The sequence below is a fragment of the Quercus suber genome, unplaced genomic scaffold (genome assembly GCF_002906115.3).
Source record: "Quercus suber isolate HL8 unplaced genomic scaffold, Cork oak 2.0 scaffold_198, whole genome shotgun sequence".
NCBI classification, from domain to species: Eukaryota; Viridiplantae; Streptophyta; class Magnoliopsida; order Fagales; family Fagaceae; genus Quercus; species Quercus suber.
Window position 1 is genome coordinate 812,052 of NW_027069656.1, and position 17,712 is coordinate 829,763.

The 17,712-nt window shown below is 34.6% G+C and overlaps 3 protein-coding genes and 1 long non-coding RNA gene across 11 annotated transcripts; 1 reads left to right on the forward strand and 3 right to left on the reverse strand.

Moving 5' to 3' along the window:
* Positions 1 to 225: 225 nt before the first annotated feature.
* Positions 226 to 669, forward strand: LOC112018069 (ethylene-responsive transcription factor ERF098). Its single transcript, XM_024050578.2, has one exon. It carries the CDS (start codon positions 226 to 228, stop codon positions 667 to 669), a length of 444 nt encoding a protein of 147 aa, XP_023906346.2.
* A 1,105-nt stretch (positions 670 to 1,774) lies between these two features.
* Positions 1,775 to 2,941, reverse strand: LOC112018071 (ethylene-responsive transcription factor ERF096). The gene has a single exon (XM_024050579.2). The coding sequence runs from the start codon at positions 2,489 to 2,491 to the stop codon at positions 2,042 to 2,044; it is 450 nt and encodes a 149-aa protein (XP_023906347.1). The 5' UTR covers positions 2,492 to 2,941; the 3' UTR covers positions 1,775 to 2,041.
* A 4,335-nt stretch (positions 2,942 to 7,276) lies between these two features.
* LOC136069939 (uncharacterized) lies at positions 7,277 to 12,583 on the reverse strand. Of its 3 annotated transcripts, none has more exons than XR_010631139.1 (4): positions 11,832 to 12,583; positions 9,370 to 10,858; positions 8,786 to 8,928; positions 7,277 to 7,801 (listed from the first exon to the last, which is right to left on the reverse strand). It is a non-coding gene; the product is annotated as an uncharacterized LOC136069939 (long non-coding RNA). The 3 variants fall into 3 exon arrangements; XR_010631140.1 differs by lacking the exon at positions 11,832 to 12,583 and adding an exon at positions 11,043 to 11,470; XR_010631138.1 differs by lacking the exon at positions 11,832 to 12,583 and having other exon boundaries at positions 9,370 to 11,470.
* Positions 12,584 to 13,393: 810 nt separating this feature from the next.
* On the reverse strand, positions 13,394 to 16,134 carry LOC112018100 (dehydrodolichyl diphosphate synthase CPT3). Of its 6 annotated transcripts, none has more exons than XM_024050605.2 (4): positions 15,827 to 16,134; positions 15,671 to 15,733; positions 14,900 to 15,011; positions 13,394 to 14,579 (listed from the first exon to the last, which is right to left on the reverse strand). In XM_024050605.2, the coding sequence occupies exons 3-4, from the start codon at positions 14,900 to 14,902 to the stop codon at positions 13,668 to 13,670; spliced, it is 915 nt and encodes a 304-aa protein (XP_023906373.1). In that variant the 5' UTR covers positions 14,903 to 15,011; positions 15,671 to 15,733; positions 15,827 to 16,134; the 3' UTR covers positions 13,394 to 13,667. The 6 variants fall into 6 exon arrangements, with proteins under 6 accessions (XP_023906373.1, XP_065635158.1, XP_023906374.1 ...); XM_065779086.1 differs by having other exon boundaries at positions 15,666 to 15,733; XM_024050606.2 differs by lacking the exon at positions 15,671 to 15,733.
* Positions 16,135 to 17,712: the final 1,578 nt, after the last annotated feature.

A 17,712-nucleotide genomic window follows, 5' to 3' on the forward strand; every position in this document is an offset into this window, starting at 1 on the left:
TTACCAATCAGGATAACGAGACCATGGTAATATTCAAAAGCATTTCATATATTCTGGAAGAATCGAAATCTTGTACTTCTTTGAGGAAGCTTCGTAGCAAAGAGAAAAAAAAATTCCATTACAAACCGTCAGATATGACTTCAATATGTGTAAAAATGTTGCAATATATATAGTACCATGTGATGTAAAATGTCACATTTTATCTTTGAAACACAAAACACAAACATGAATGGTAAGAGAGTAGGGAATGAAGAGAAGGGAAATAGCAATGAAGTAAGGTATAGAGGGATTCGTAGAAGACCATGGGGTAAATTTGCAGCAGAGATACGTGACCCTTCAAGAAATGGAGCAAGACTATGGTTAGGGACATTTGATACAGCAGAAGAAGCAGCAAGAGCATATGATCGAGCCGCCTTCGGTTTTCGAGGTCATTTAGCTATCCTCAACTTCCCAAATGAGTACCAATATCAAAATCCCAGCTCTTCTTCTTCAAATTCAAGAACTTTTCCTTCCTCATCTTCTTCTTCAGCTCGTGGCAAGAGTTTTGGCAAAGTGGGTTCATCTACTGGACAAGAAGGGGAGGTTATAGAGTTTGAGTATTTGGACAATAAGTTGTTGGATGAGCTTCTGGAAACACATGGGGATATAGGCAAAGGGTTTGGCAACTGAAAATATATGATTGGTTCATCAAGAAAAGGACATGTCTTTTTTTAGCCAATGTATGACTGATGTTTTTTCTGTTTGCTTGTTTGTTTTTTATTCACCTTTTATGTATATATATGTGTGAGAGAGAATTTGGTAGTTTATTCTCAGATTCCACCCTTTTACAGGGTTTTCTTCCCCTCCTCTTCCTCTTTTGGAGTTTTTTTTTTTAATTTTTTAATTTCATTTCGTCCTAGGAAAAATGCCTCTTTTTCTCATTATACAGGGTTCTCTCTCTCTCTTTCTCTCCATCCCTTTTTAAAGGTCAAAGAACAAAAACTCAGGGCACAATCAGGTTTTGGTTAGACTTCAAATTGTTGACTGAATTTATCAGTCTTAGGATAGCTTCAAGTTCTGTTACTTTTAGCCCAATTTTATTGACCGGAGTGTGCCTCAGTGCCTTTACTGCTGTACCAACAGCTATTTCTTATTTAACAATATATACTATACGTTACAACAAGAGTCAGAAAAAACCTGCATCCAAAGGAGCCTGATACATGGATGCGTACAAGCTTGAGATACTTCAACCAATGACTTCTAATTAAAAATAATAATAATAACAAAATTTTAATATTTTTTTATAAGGAAAAAAAAAAAAAAAAAAAAAAAAAAGACATCTGCTTTCTTCTAAAACAACAGACGGCCGAAAGTGATGCCATACAAGTGCAGAAGTCAAGCAGACCATTACATGGGCCTTAGAAATGATATTCTTTAAAAATACGTTACAACAACAAGAGTCAGGAAAAACCTGCATCCAAAGGAGGCTGATACATGGATGCGTACAAGCTAGAGATACTTCAACCAATGACTTCTAATAAAAAAAAAAAAAAAATTAATAAAATAAATTTAATATTTTTTTATAAGGAAAAAAAGAAGAAGAAGAAGACATCTGCTTCCTTCTAAAACAACATAATTTGAATAGCTGAGATCAAAACAACAGACGGCCAAAAGTGATGCCATACAAGAGCAGAAGTCAAGCAGACCATTACATGGGCCTTGGAAATGATTTTCTTTCTTTTACCGTTATGTGCCGGTTATATCAAAACGATAATAGCTACCTAAACAAAGAAAAAGATATAAACTATGACTTATATTATATATGCACTAGTAAGGCTCTAATTTGACAATGCAAAGAGCACTCAGAACAAGTGATAGTCTCATAATTTGTCCAAACATGTCAACCCCACATAATTCGGATAAGATAACCACAATATATAGCACTACTATGTTACAAAAGGTATAGCCAATCCACTTGATTATGGTACACCACAAAGTACCAAAACAAAACAAAACAAAAAAAAGTTTACTGTTTGTTAATTTTTTGAAGTCCAACCAAGTTTCACTTTCTCTTTGTTTTGTTTTCAATATCAAGAAGTTCTTCTAACAACTTGTCATCCAAATACTCAAACTCAAGAACCTGTTTCTCAAATTGCTCACTCCTAGTTCTTTCCATATTCTCGAACGTTGATGATGAAGATGGGGAATTGGAAGATGGTGACAATGATAAGGATGATGTCATTGATGTGGGAGGAGGGGATTCAACTTGGGGTAAACGATGTTCATCAGGGAAGTTAAGAATGGCCGAGTGACCCCTCATTGCAAAGGCAGCACAATCATAAGCTCGAGCTGCCTCCTCTTCCGTGTTGAAAGTCCCAAGCCACACGCGGCCTCCATGCTTAGTCGAGTCACGAATCTCTGCTGCGTATTTTCCCCGTGGCCGCCTTCTTACTCCCCGGTATCGCACATCTTTTTCTCCATTTTTCACCTTCTCCTTGGAGTCTTCTTCCATATGGTGGTATATGGACTATGGTCCAGCTGGGTGAGTCGTCTTAGCATTTATACTGGGTGGAAAATGGACCTAGCTTGGCAAAAATGTGGAAGTTGACGTAACATTGGGTGCAAAATTTTGTAAAGTGCTAAAGAACTCTTTGATGGAGATTGAAATATAGGTGCAACGTATGCGTAATCAAGGATATTATGGTTTTTTAAAGGGGCTACTTTTTGTGCAGGTTTATCTGTTTGGAATTCTTATTATTTATGTGTATCAGTGTATCTAATATTCTTCTAAAAGCAAGTTCAAAGCAATCAGGTTCATCAGCTTCCCTATTTCTCATCACGTTAATGTCGTTCATTACTTAAAAAATATGGATAACAAATTAATTATAATAGGATAGAATAGGTAAGGTCATGCAATTTTGTCAACCTAATTCATTATCACATTTACATTGTTACTTTTGCTAACTTATTACCACTAACTAGGGTGCAAATATAAAATATATGATGTTGGATTTGGATTTGAAAGGGACAAAATTCAATTTAAGTATGTAAAGCTAGATCATTTAGCTAATGTAAATCTATATATCGTTAATTTGATGTCAATGACATGTTTTGAGGTTGATGGTGAGGTCATAGGCTTACGCATTATATTTCACCAGCAGGACTGCGTTGTCGATGGGTTATGGCACTCACAGAATCACAGCTATTGAAGGAAAAATATATAAAGTAGAAGACAAAAACACTGTACAGTAATGAAAACTGGAAACCACAATAAAGAAAAAGGATTGTCATATCAATTCATGTAGTGCATGTCACAAGGCCACCACTAATTCCTAAAGCCCAACGCATCAATCCCAGCCTGGACGACCCACAATAATTTAGATTGATAACTGAGGTATCCTTTTTGTTCAGCTATTCCTGAAGTATGGGATTTGGCATGTAGCAAACTAGGTGGTGCGGGGTGAACAATTGTAAAGCCTACCGACGAAAAGGGAAAGCCGTTTTAAGAACATTAGCGTTGAGAAAGCTAAAACACTCAAAATGCTATTTTAGCACACCAAACAGCAAAAAGTGGCTACATTCGGTGTACCATTTGCTAAAAAATTTCACTATACTCCAGCAGCTGATTAGTGTAGCATCTGCTCCTTTTTTTTCTTCTCTCTCTCAATTTGTCTCAAAATATTACCAACGTTTTTGTTTTTGATTTTTTTTTTTCCTCTCTCACCTAAACTCTCCTAGCAAACCAAGATGTTATTGGCGAAGATGATCAGCGATGGAGTTAATATTGGCAGTGGTTTGCTATGGTTTTTTTTTTTTTTTTTTTTTTTTTTGCGGTGGTGTTGAGATCGGCTAAGATCAATGGTGTTTTGTTATGGGTTTTCTTTGGTGGTGGCATTAAGATTAGTGGTGGTTTGCTATGGGTTGCAGCAGTGGTTGTGGGGGTACTTCTTGGCTATAGGTTTATCTAATGGGTTGTGGCGGTGGTTTTTGTGGCAGTTGTGGTCGTGGTTTTTTTTCCTTGTTGCAGGGTTTGTTTTTGTTAAAATTATTTTATATTATTTTAATGACTTGTATGCTAAAATAACAAACGAGATAAAAGGTGTATTGTTAAATAATGCACTAAAATAGTAAAAGTGGGTTTTCTGGTGGGCTAAAATAGCTTTTTTTTAGCACATCAGAAGCCAATGCTAAGTATGCACAATACCAACATATCAACATGTCAATTGATGACCAACACAGTAGTGGTAAACTCCATTATCATCGAATAAGATATCTAAGTTCAAATTCTGACTACACCAAAAATTAATTAATGTCTTAGTCTAATAATAAAGAATAATTATCATAGAACATATATCATATATTCAAATCTAGCATATCTCAATTGGTAAAATCTATTGTCCTCGAATAAAAAATTTGGAATTCAAACATCTTCTGCACTAAAAACTGATTGAAATATTAACAATATGATAAAAGCAATCATTATGAAGTGAAAAAAAAAAAAATATATATATATATATATATAGCAGCAGCAGCAGCAATAATAATAATAATAATAATAAAAGTAAAAGTGAGGTACAAAAGTTCTGCTGAAGGTGGTGATATTGATACAAAGGGTCCGTTTGGATTGAGCTTATTGTTGCTGAAACTGAAAACTGAAAACTGAAAACTGAAAACACTGTAGCAAAATAATTTTAAAATGTGTGAATAGTGCTGAGACCCATTTTTAATGAAAAAGTTGATAAAAATTGAGAATTGTGGGACCCGTGAACAGTGCTCAGTGCACTGTTCCGGGCTGAAAAGTCAAATAACGCGGCTACTGTTCAATGAACAGTAGCCGCACTACACCTAAAATGCTTGAAAACGAAAAAAAAAAAAAAAAAAATAAAAAAAAGAAAAAAAAGAAGAAACGCTCATTCATCAAAACGCAAACGCTGGACGCCGAATCCAAACGGCCTCAAAATGGACATGTTTGGACTGGTGGTGGGTAATAGTCGTTATCATTATAACTCAGACAAGCCCTTCAAGTTAGTTTATTTTAATCAGTAATATGCACGTGTTTAAATGGCCTGATTGAATAACATTAAAGTAGCTAATAATATGCGTAGTAAATTATGTCGGCCCTATTACTGATTTTACAGATTAATTTTGGTTTTTCTCTTGGGGCTCGGGTTAAATCAATGTCCAAATCTATAGGTTTTCGAGTGGATGCCTACTCAATCTTTAAGGATATTCTATCATACTTTGTTTTTTGGCATAATAAATAATGGTCCTGTCTTCTGATTGTGCACTTCTATATAAAACAAAATAATTGGTCTTTGTTTCACATATTGCTTCTCCCCCAACAACTGTCACATTGGAAGCCTCAATGAGGGGTAGGTCGTCCTACTAGTCTAGAATTTCTAGATATAGTCAAGCAAAAACCTCGTATTGGCCAAGATAAAGATAGATCTAGTTTCCTATACATGGTGGTTCATTAGAGATGTCATTAAGGCCAAGCTTTCCATATACAAACATGTACAATTTTGATTTTGATAATTTTATAGTTACAATAAGAGAGTGACCCTAGATGGCTGGATGTTTGTTGAAAATACAAGAAAGTGTTAGTTGAGTTACAAAGCACTTAACCAAGCACATGCATAAAATTAAGCAGAAGAAAAATCACCTGAAAGTGCAGCTCAGTTTTTCAGTCATTTGTGTAAACTATAAAGAATATACAGCAAAAGACAATCTATTTTAGGAACGAAACAATGATAACGAGATTATCTTTCAGAAGTTTGAATTGCATGTGGAACCAACTACGATTCCATAAAGCTCCCAAAAGGTAAAAAGAGCTAAATCGAGAATTTCTATTGCTAGCTTATACAACAAAATCTATCAAAGAATGGAAAGCAAGGAATTGTTCCCAATAGTTTACCAATGCATACTAGCCACTAATTTAAATTAATGCTTGGTAGGGGTAGTATTTGACATTATCATCCTCACTCACAATTATAAACATATACTAGCTCTTTTCACCTACAAGCCCAATTATTGGGCTAGCTCCCTTGAAACATAGCTGATTCAGGAATAATGCTCGGGCCCAGATGGGAAAGTCATCATGGAAACAAAGTAATAATTATGAGGTTTTCCATTGGTGTTATAAAAATAAAAAACCCTCCCCCAATAGAATTAGTTTCCCTGGCATCTTGCTAATGCTTCCTCAGTATCTGAACTACCATGTCATAATGAATAACACAGTCCAGGAATGACAGTGCCATGTATTATATTCACAACTCATGATAATCAGTTTTACCTGATTTCTTATATTAACATTACTTATCAAAAAATAAATAAATAAAAAGATACAGATTAACATTGTCGGCATAGTTATAGGTATTCATTTCACCAGTGTTTTGCATCAGCATTATTAACTAGTTGGGAGTCCAAAAAATCCACATCATCCCCACTCCACAAAAGTATTTCTTGCCAAGGTCAGCACCTAGGCACCTATGGCAGCATCTTTGACAACAACAATTTAGTCCACATTAATTAACTAACATCTATTTAATGAAAAAAGAATAAAGAATCTCACCGAAAGATATACGAAACTAACCAAATCACATGCAATTTGTCATCTACAACAACCAAGCTTTGGTACCAAAATTTTGGGGCTAATTATGGATCCTCAACAAATTAATTATGGTCAGTCACATGTCATCTAAATAACATAAAATACAAACAATAGCTCAGCAAGTTATGATCTAAATAGAAGAGTATCATCTTGGAGACAGAATTCGATTTTAAGGTGTAACATGCAATTACAAGTACAGCTTAAAAAAACCTAATCTATAAACACAAAATGACGAACAATAGCTCTGCAAATTATGATCTAAATATAAAGAGAATCATCTTGGAGATGGAATCCGCCTTTTCAGTGTAACATGTAATTACAAGTGAAACTTCAAATGCCTAATCTATAGATACAAATGATTAACATCGCTGGCAGTGTTTAGCATGATAATTATTACCTAGTTGGGAGTCCAAACACTCCACATCATCCCCACACTACAAAAGTATATCTTGCCAAGGTCAGCACCTAGATTCCTATGGCAAGCATCTTTGACAAAACCAATTTACTCTTCACATTAATTAACTAGCATCTATTTATTGCAAAAAGAATCTCAACAAACTATATACATCATTATTCAAGTGAAAACGCATTTAATTTGTCATCTACAACTACCAAGCTTTACTACCAATATTTTTGGGTCAGTTATGTATCCTCAACAACAAACTAATCCAGGCTGACCAACAAAAAAGACAAACAATAGCTTTGCAAATTATGCCCTAAGAACAAGAGTTTCATCTTGGAGACAGAATCCACCTTTTCAGTGTAACATGCAATTACAAGTAAAACTTAAAAAAGTCTAATCTATAGATACAAAATGATTAACATCGTCAAAATAGTTACAATAGTTACAAGTATGCATCTCACTAGTATTTTGCATGAGCATTATTACCCAGTTGGGAGTCCAAAAAGTCCAAAACATCCCCACACTATAAAAGTAGACTTGCCGAGGTTGGCACCTAGGAACCTATTGCCCGCGCATCTCCGATAACACTAATTTATGCTTCACATTAATTAACATTTGTTTATGGTGATGATGTGGAACCTCACCAAGACAGGGTCCTTTAGACCCACCCCAGGAGAGTAAACCATAGATGCACAACACCACCCGCTAGAACCGTGCATTAGGTAATCCAAGAGAACTCATAGTATGGATCAAACCCAAGATGTTTGGGTCTCCAACTCATCCCAAGCCTCCAACCACTAGGCTACACCCTGACAGATAACAAACATCTATTTATTGAAAAAAAAAATAGCAACAAACCCTATACGTCACTATACAAGGACAATCACATGTGATTTGTTATCTCTACAACAACCAAGTTTTAGTAACAAATTTTGGGGTCAGTTATGATCCTTGAACAGACTAATCAAGTTCAACCAAGTCATTTAAGTAACAAAAAAGACATACAATAGATATGCTAATTATGATCTAAAAAGAAAATTATCATGTTGGAGGTGGAAGCTGCCTTTTTCAGTGTGACATGAAATTTCAAGCGAAGCTTAAAGATGCCTAATCTATAGGTTAAAAAGAACTAAGTGTGCGTTTGGAGTAGCATTTTGCTAATTTGCTGAAAGTTGGTAAAAGTACAATAGTAACTAGATAATGTGAGGTTTTAAAAAGCTATATGTAAGCAAATAAAAGTCTAATAAGCTCTACCGAAAAAGCCAAACCAAATGCATTAAGCTATTAGTGAAAAAAGCGCTAACACATTGATAGATTTGAGTGAGATCTTTTGTAGTCTTGTCAAACAAGATATTCTACATGCAAAGCAACTTTAATAATGCCAATCGCTAACACATTGATAGCTTTGAGTGAGATCTTTTATATTCTTGTCAAACAAGATATTCTACATGCAAAGCAAAATTGATAACGCCAATTCACTACTCTTTACATGTGTTAACTAATAAAAGATAAAGAAAATTGTTTATTGAAAAAATAAAAAGGATGAATTTCAAAAAGCAATGGATATCACTTTCCAAGGAAAAATAAAATCACATACAATTGATAATCTAACTAACAAAAAAAGCACAATCAGTGATGTGAATTCTAACAATGAAAAAGAATATAACGTGCCTATGAGGAATCTTGTAGTCACAAAACTCATCTGTACATCACATGCAATATGCATTAATCTAAAAAGCACATAAGAAACAGATACTAAATGAATTAGATCATTTAAGGAGGAAAGGACTAACCTCAAGATTGGTCTGCTTATAACTTATTTTGGAGTTCGGACTGCTAAAGAAGGCATCTTTTATTCTTCAGCTTCAGGAAAATTTCAATGAAGTTAACTTTGTTCCATTAGGGTTCCCTTTCATATTTCTCCTTGTCCATGAACCTAAAAGTACATAGAAGGAACAAAAAAAATAAATAAATAAAAGATTATCAGCAGCTGAAACTCATTATGCAGATTGTAATTGTACAGGAATGTTAAAGCCTTTAATATAGTTGAACAAAAGAAGAATCCTGTTAAAGCATAATCTGATTATTGTATAAAGAGCAAGGCAGAGAAGATATTTGACTAAAATATTACTGGTATCCACCACTTTTTTTATAAGTAACATAAAAATTATTAAAAGCACTATTCTTATACGTAGGATGTATACAACAGAATAGCATAGAAAAAACAGAAAGAAGCAAAGAGATATAATAACAATACAAAGGGCGAGAGATTATAGACTAAAAGGTAAAGCATATATAAATTTCATGAAAGAAGTCATGGAGAAAGTACGGAATTTGGAACTCCACTGGTAAAGGGTGTTCAGAAGGAGGAACTTACGGTGAAGCAAGGATAACTCCCCCTCAAAAGTATGGAGAGGACAGTATGGAATTTGGAACTCCACTGGTAAAGGGTGTTCAGAAAGAGGAACTTACGGTGAAGCAAGGATAACTCCCCCTCAAAAGTATGGAGAGTCCTCTCTTTCCAAATGCACTACATGCAACATAAAGGACCTGTTCCCAATGCTTCCCCACTTCTTAGATCGCCAAATGTCTCCTTCCAAGACTCCAACATAGCAAGTACTAAATTGGGCATTACCCACATAACACGAAATAGGCATAGTAATAGATACCATCATACCACAGATCCATAGCAACAGGGCAATGTAGAAGAAGATGGTCCACAAACTCTATTGGACTTACATATACAACATCAGCCCACAATCATAATTTCCTTCTATTATGAATTATCCGTTGTCAAAAATTTTCTTACTGCTACAGTCCACATGAAGAAAGTCACTCTTAGGTAGGCTCTACCTCTCCAAATATACTGCCAAGGAAAGGGGACAGACCGTGCATTCCCTAAACTAACCACTCGTAAAAGAAACTTTTTACCTGAAAACCTTTCTTTGCTGATGAGAACCACACCAATCTATCACTTCCCGTTTGGACAACCTCCATTGCACAAAAGGTCATCAAAAAAGTGTTCCAGCAATACTATCTCCCAATCTTGAGTTTCTATAATGAAAAGCAACTTTTCAATGCAACCGACCATTAACTGACTCCATATAACCTCAGGATATTTGTTTCTGAAAATTCAATTGCTAGTCCAATGATCCTTCCAACACAAAATTTTAGAGCCATCTCCCACAGCATCTAAGAGGCGAATTTATTCCAACCATTTACTTAATATATTTCCACAAACCAACCCATAAGGAGCTTTGACAATGCCAGAACACCAATCACCCCTACCACTATCATATATGTGATCAATCACTTTCCTCCACAATGAGTCCCTTTCTACCACATAATGCCACAATCATTTACTATGAGGTTCTTCATTCTCTAATACCCAAATGCCCACTTTGGATCAGGCTACACATTGTAGACCTTCACCATATGGAACTGATGCTCACCACCAATAAAACCCCATAAGAAATCCCTTTGTATTGTTTTCAATTTATTATCCACACTAACAGGTATGGAAACAAATACAACCAAAAAGTAGGTAGAATGAAGAGCGTACTCTTAATTAGTGTGAGGCATCCTCCCTTTGATAGATAAAGTTTCTTCCACCTGCCAATCTCTTTTCCATCTTCTCTATTATGCCATCCCATATATTGCTAGCTTTAAAATGAGCCCCAAGAGGGAGTCCCAAATATTTCATTTAAAGAGTAGAGACCTTAAAAAGCCCAGAGTGTTAGCCAAGACCTCTGCCTCTGTGACCATCCCTACAGGCACCATCTCTTTTTTGGTAAAATTTATCCTCATACCATATATTGCCTCAAACCATAACATATTACACTTCAAATGGTGAATCTAATTGACATCTGCATCACACAAAAAAAAAAATCAAAATATCATTGGCAAAAGGCAAGTGTCATTTCATCAAAGCCATAGTATTTCCTAAAGACATAGAAAAACCATCTATAAAACCTCTTGCCTTCTCCTTAGTCATCAACCTACTAAAAGCTTCCACAACTAGTATGAAAAGAAATAGGGAAAGAGGGCCACCTTGACATATTCCTCTATGGCTGTCAAAGAAAAAATTTGGATTTCCATTGACAATAACAGAAAAGCAAACCAGTAGGCAAAAAGCCTTGCTCCTTGATCCCAATTGCCAAAATTAAGGCGCTGGAAATACACAGGAAGCCCAAATTTTATGAGGGAAAAAATAAGAGTAATAAAGTGCACCCACTCTTTTTGTGATTCCCTCCCTTCTTTTCTTTCCTCCCTTTCTCTTTTGTAATTTGTCTGTTGTTTGGTTTTTCTTCTATGTTTTTCTCTGTTTTCCTCGTCTTGTATTTTCTAGGTTTGCTTTGTGTTTTTCATGCATAAAGTAGTCTTTCGTATATATATCATTCTTACTTATCAAAAAAACAAAAAAGCGCACCCGTATATCACTAAAAAAGAACATCAGCAAAAGCCACAAAAAGCACATGCACCAGGTTTTAAAACCCCCAACCACAACCAAAAAATAATAATAATAAAAAGATTGAACACACTTGTGCACCCACCCACACACCTCCCCCCTTTCTCCCTGCCTTCAAACCTATTTTATTTTCAGTCCAAAATATTCTTTAAACCAACATCACAGTCCTTGCATCCTAAAAACCACAAAAACATGCATGTACCAGGTTTTAACCCCCCCCTCCCCCCAGGAAAAAATATAATAAAAAACAAAAATAAAAAGAATGAACACACTTGTGCACCGACTCACACAACTCTCCCCGGCCCCTCTTTTCCTTTCTCCCCTCCAAATCTTTGAACTTTGTTTTGGCTTTACAAGTGATGCCAGTTTACCTCGTCTGAAATTGCAGCATAGCACTTGCATCCCAATGTTTCAGCAAGTCAGCTAATGTTCCTAGCAAGAAAAGAACTCAAGACACTGATAAACGTAATGGGATCTAAGAGAGATTATTGATAGAAAACATGCAATAGATTACAATTAGGCATAAATAATGACAACCCAAAAGGTAACAAGATCTGCAATGGGGTTAGACTCATTCAAATGACATTTCCCTAAATATCATTGGCACTGTTGAAACATACAACATGAACTCATGTATGCTGCAATGCCCCTGAAATGGCAAAAACTGCATATAGTGAGAGAACCAATACTCAAGCAACTAGAGACATAAATAAAAATAAATAAATAAAATCAAAGACAATTTACAGATGAGTCTCAACAGTCAGATCAGTAAAATGATGCTGATGCAGAACATTAAGTTGCCAACAACACTTTCCGCCACCTCACACTTTGAGTGGTATCATGTTAAAATCACCACCACACTGTACATATCCCCATTCCCACCACCAAAACACCAATATCACCTGATTTCAACTAGGGCCAATACCATGACCAACTCTTCTATGGCCTTCGCCAAGGTTTCTGGTCCATGCACATCACATGTTCTTTGCATGGTAGTGGTCAACAATGATATCTAGTTTTCATATTAACTTCCAAATGAGATATTGTACGTTAGTCAACCACCAAACACAATAAATTCTTAAAAATATTTAATTTCAAAGCATTTTCATTTCTCATGACAATAACTCTTACAGACTTCATGACCTAAAAACCATAAGTTAGGATCTTTCTCTTTTTTTCTTTTTTTTTTGGGATAAGGAAAACAAAATTTCTGTACCTATAAAGTGTACTAGGGTAAGTATGCCCCTCCATTCACTGTTGGATTGCATTAACGAATTAAAACCTATATCCAAATCAAGCCTACAGAGATAGTATTTTTATGTTTTTCCTACAGATAAGAATGCTCAAATTGTGATGCAGACCAATGTTGAATAAAGCAAAAACAATTGTTTGTTTTTCCCACTAATAATAAGGTAATTGTTAGCTCAGGAGGTATAAAGTATGATGTAAAAACAGTTTCTTAACTCAATTATTTAACAATTTTTTTATAGCTCTCATTAAAACATTGTACCAAATTTCAAGGAGCACAGATATTTGTAAATCAAACCTACAATTATAGATAGTAAGAACTTAAAATCTGATGATGATGAAAAAGCTAATCAATTCCATTATAAAAATAAAATAAAATAATTAAAAATTTAAAAAAAATAAAAAAATAAAAAAGAATTATAACAAGTTGTAGAATGATAGTACCATTGAAAAAATGCATAACAAGAAATCATTAAGACATGCTTAGCTAGCCACAATATATGACTTCATATAAACATGGTCCCCTTCCTCAATGTTCCCACATCCAGATTGCATAATTTGTTCCCAATAAAGTACTGCAGTAAAGTAAATACAACATCAAAATCTTAATGTCGTCATCGCATGCCAGACAAGAATGTACATTAATGCAATGATTTCCTTTGTTCCAATCAAAGCATCTGTCATAATGACCTCACAATGACAATAGCAATTATATACATCAATGTATCATCTAAAACATTTGGCAGACCACAACACATCATATGGTATTAAAAGAAAATATCCATACACTTTCTACATTCCTCAAGGAACTACCAGGACAAGGACACTGAAAAAAAAAAATAAAAAGGCCCCAGTCCATGTTCATATCTGATTTTGTTACAAAATTTGATTGAAGAAAAAGAATCAACTGGTACCATCATATTGTTGTCCCAAAGGCAGGTAACCACCCACTGCAAGATTTACAATTGTTTCCTTTTCTTCTCCAAATAAAAGTGATTCCGTTGGAAGTTCAATATTGCCCAAAGGAGATGCCGAAAACCAATCTCTGGCCAAAAGACAGGTGTTGAGTACAAGTAACAGTATGCACTCTGCCAGAGAAGAAAATTACTTAAGCGAGTCTCACCAGAAGTACGGATTAAGATATCAGGATCAGGTGCAACTGACACATACATATGCTTTTCAATATCTATTAATTTAATAAGGTTCTCCCTTTCATCCTTTTCAATACATTCAAGTCCTATTAAGCCATACCCAGATCCACTTGCATTCAGTAAACTAATCTCCTCCCACTTTTCTTCACATGCTTTTTCTACGGCATGCACAATCTCATTGGTCGAATTGTAGGCAACACATATTGACAAGACTGCCTTGGAGTTATTGGCAGTGGCCACCATTGCCCTCTCTGCTGCCAATCTGACAGGTTCACTCAACAATTTTAGGTTCCCCAAAAAGTGCACCCTAACTCCATAGCGATTTACTATGCTCTCTTCCTCCATCAACCCTTCAATTTTTTCCTGCATCAGATCCATCAAAGATTGAACTTCTTCAGGACGTCGTTTGAAATTGTCAATGCTGAAGGCATAAATTGTTACATATCTCACACCCATCTCATAACAGTACTTAAGCATGGACATGAGAGCCAAAAATCCAACTCTATGTCCAGTCCCTTCAATCATATTCTGCTTTTTTGCATATCTACGATTCCCATCCATGATGTATGCAATATGTTCAGGAATGGGACCAACAGAGAGTACACGAAAAGTACATTTGCGGAGGAAAGTAACAAAGTTCTCAAAGATCCAGTTTATTCTACTCCTACCATCTTTCTTCATTATAGAACCTTGTATAAGCACAAAATCTCCCAAAAGGACCTGTCAATACAAAATCAAAATTCAGTTTAATTTGGTTAAAATAGAAAAGTTACATACTCAGAAAGCCCACACAAATAAATTTGTATAAATTAATACGCCAAATATGGTAGTGCGTATTGGCTGTTAATTACAAATTTACAAGAGCTCACTAGCTGTTTAGAGACCTATGATCAGACTAAAAAAACATTCTTTATAAGAGGTACCGCATTTTCTATGATTGGGGGAGCTGCTTGAGCAAGATAATATAGACTAGCTACCAAGCTTGATAAATAAGTCAAAAAGCAACTTGAGTATTTTATAGAAAGGGAAAGTCTGAGTACCATGTGTAGCAGCTACAAACTATATGTGCATTACACATTTATTGTTCCAATTTACGTGGAAAACAAGCCGTCTGCCATTGCTGAGTCATGCACAAATCACGCATAATTTGACCTAGAAAATGACCCAAACCATGATACTATAAAAAAAAGACAAACTATGCAATTAAAATATGGACAAACTTGGACTAACACTCTCCCAACGCATCAAAACATTATTAGCAAGAACAACAACTCAACATTTTACCTATTCGAGCCAATAGCAGAAGAATAAGAAAAAACAAAAAAAGAATATACTCAAACTAAATGCAACAAACATCATATGCAAAGAACAACCAAACCTCACATTAAACTAGACAAACCAACATGCACCTTTACACCAATCCAATCAAATTGGATACAGGCCAATTATAAATTGCACAAACTCAACCAAAACAGATAGAATAGTAGACGTGGAAAAATCGAAAAATTACAATAAAATAAACTACAAGAAACTCAACACCGACAAGCGTAAATGAAAATGACAGTATCAATCATTTGGCAGAACCTCATTCATAAATAAAATGTACCAACCGATTCTTGGAATCAAGATGAGAATAAATTAAAGAACAAATCCGACTAAGCAATTGCTAACTCAGGCATCAAATTAATATCACAAATTCGAATCGTGCAAAGCGCGAAGACGCCAAAAAAAAAAAAAAAAATCATCTAAAGTAAATGAGAGATATACAGCAACTGCACAAAATCAGATACAAAATGTGTGGCATACTATACTTGTACTCGGATTTGGCTTTGGCTTTGGCTTTGGCGCAGCTTCAATCAAATATATAGAGAAAACTAGTCCAAATTAAAATATATGAATATCAGAATATGTAAAATCTAAAATGGAACTGGAACTGGGTTGCACAACCGTAGGAAAAAGTGTAATACCTGAGATGGGGAGGAGGAAGGAACGGCGAGCGATGTCAGGGAGGAGACCACCGTGTCAGTGGCTGTCGGAGGGAGGCGGCTAGGGCTTGGGTCTGTTCAGTCACTCTCTCTTGCGCTCCTGGGTTTCTGAATCTTACATATCAGATTTCAAATGGAGTTTTGATTTGAATTTTGTAACCGGTCAGTTTGTTTCTTACGTGTAAATTCACTTTTGTGATTTCGCGCGTGCGACGCTCTTCTTCTTCTTTTTTGTTTAGTGTAATATATTTTTTACTTATCTCAAATTTGAGGTTAATTTACCCTCTTTTTTTCACAAAAATTGCCATTTAAAACTACTAATATGGTCAGAAATGTCATAAGGGTAGATAAAATATTTATAAAAAATAAAAAAAGATGAACCAATACCGCAAAATTACAAGAAAATAGATATTAAAGAGACTAAAGAATAAGAGGTTGTTCGGTGGGAGAATATTACCAATTACCATAGTCAAGTAGATGAGTGGATTTGGAATGGCTCTAGATGATAGAAAAGAAGAATGGCCAAGATTTTCTTTCTCTCCCCACTAGCCAAATCTCTTTTTGGCAGCCTCTTCTTCTTTCCACGTAAAAACAAAATAGTTATAGGGTAAAAAAGAGATGAGAAGAAAGTGCTTTTTTTTTTAATTTATTAGAGAATTTGGTTTAAAATTTGTTGAAAAAAATATTTAAAAAAAAAAGAAAAAAAAAGAGAGAGAGTAGTAATTGTATAAGTGGAAAACGTGGTTGGCAAATTAAAAAGGCAATTTTTTTAGGAGTGAAATATGGTAAATCTAATCTGTTAAAAAAAGGGGGGGGCGGGGTTGGGGGAATGATTTTGTTAATTAAAAAAGTTGAAAATCATTCTACCAAAAAAAAAAAAATTTGGAAAGTTATCCAAAAAAAATTTTGGAAAACTAACGTGAGAGAGAAAAGTAGATATTGGAGAAAAAATGTGTTTTTCTTTTGAGTAATGATATATCCACAATATTTTCACAATATTTTTACAACAAATCCTAAATGTCAAGTTGTTACAGGTTGTTATTATTAGGGTAAAAAAGTAATCTTAGTGTTGGGTTCAAATTTGAACCAATAACAACTAATCACCCTTGATTTGTTGTGAAAACGTTGTAAAAATGTTGTGGACATAGCACATTTCCTTTTCTTTTTTTAATTTAGCTAAAAATTAGGAGTTTTCAAATTACCAATTGTACATGTCTAATCCTATGATTTAAGCCTTAGAAACTAATGAGTTTGAAGATATTTTGGGCATCTAAATTGAGGAATCCAAACAAGAGAAACTCCTTATTTAGTAGTATAGAAAAAAGAAAAGAAATGCTAGGCCATTAAAAAAAAAATGGTCAGATCATTATTCCATTAACTACGTAAGCAACACTACTAATAGAAGTAAATTTGAGAGTAATTTACTCAAGTATGACATTTCAAGTATTTTTATTTTTAGTTGAGGTTATTTTAAATATCACACAATGAAATATTCTAAGAATCAAAAGATATGTTTAAGTGAGAGAATACCGGAATGAGTGTTTTTTTTTTTTTTTTTCATTTCTAAAATGAAATTGCTCGATTTCAAAGTTTAAGGGGAATTATGATATTAGAAATATTGGGCCAAGTCAAAACCCAAATAAAATATGCCAAATAGTGAGCCTAATTTAGCTTATTGCCAAAAAGTTGTATCTCTTAGTTTTGTACCCTTTAGATTCTATAATTGAAGTCTAATTTTGCGCTATATGTCCTAAATTATTTATTTTAAAGAGAGTTTTATTTCTTAATTTTAAATTCAAATGTGGAACCATATCATAAATATTCATTCAAGTAAGTTATTGAGTACAAAAACGAAAGAGTCTAGAATT

Excerpts from the sequence above, each read along its gene's own strand:
- LOC112018069 (XM_024050578.2), top strand. The coding sequence starts at position 226 with ATGAATGGTAAGAGAGTAGGGAATGAAGAGAAGGGAAATAGCAATGAA.
- LOC112018071 (XM_024050579.2), bottom strand. The coding sequence starts at position 2,491 with ATGGAAGAAGACTCCAAGGAGAAGGTGAAAAATGGAGAAAAAGATGTG.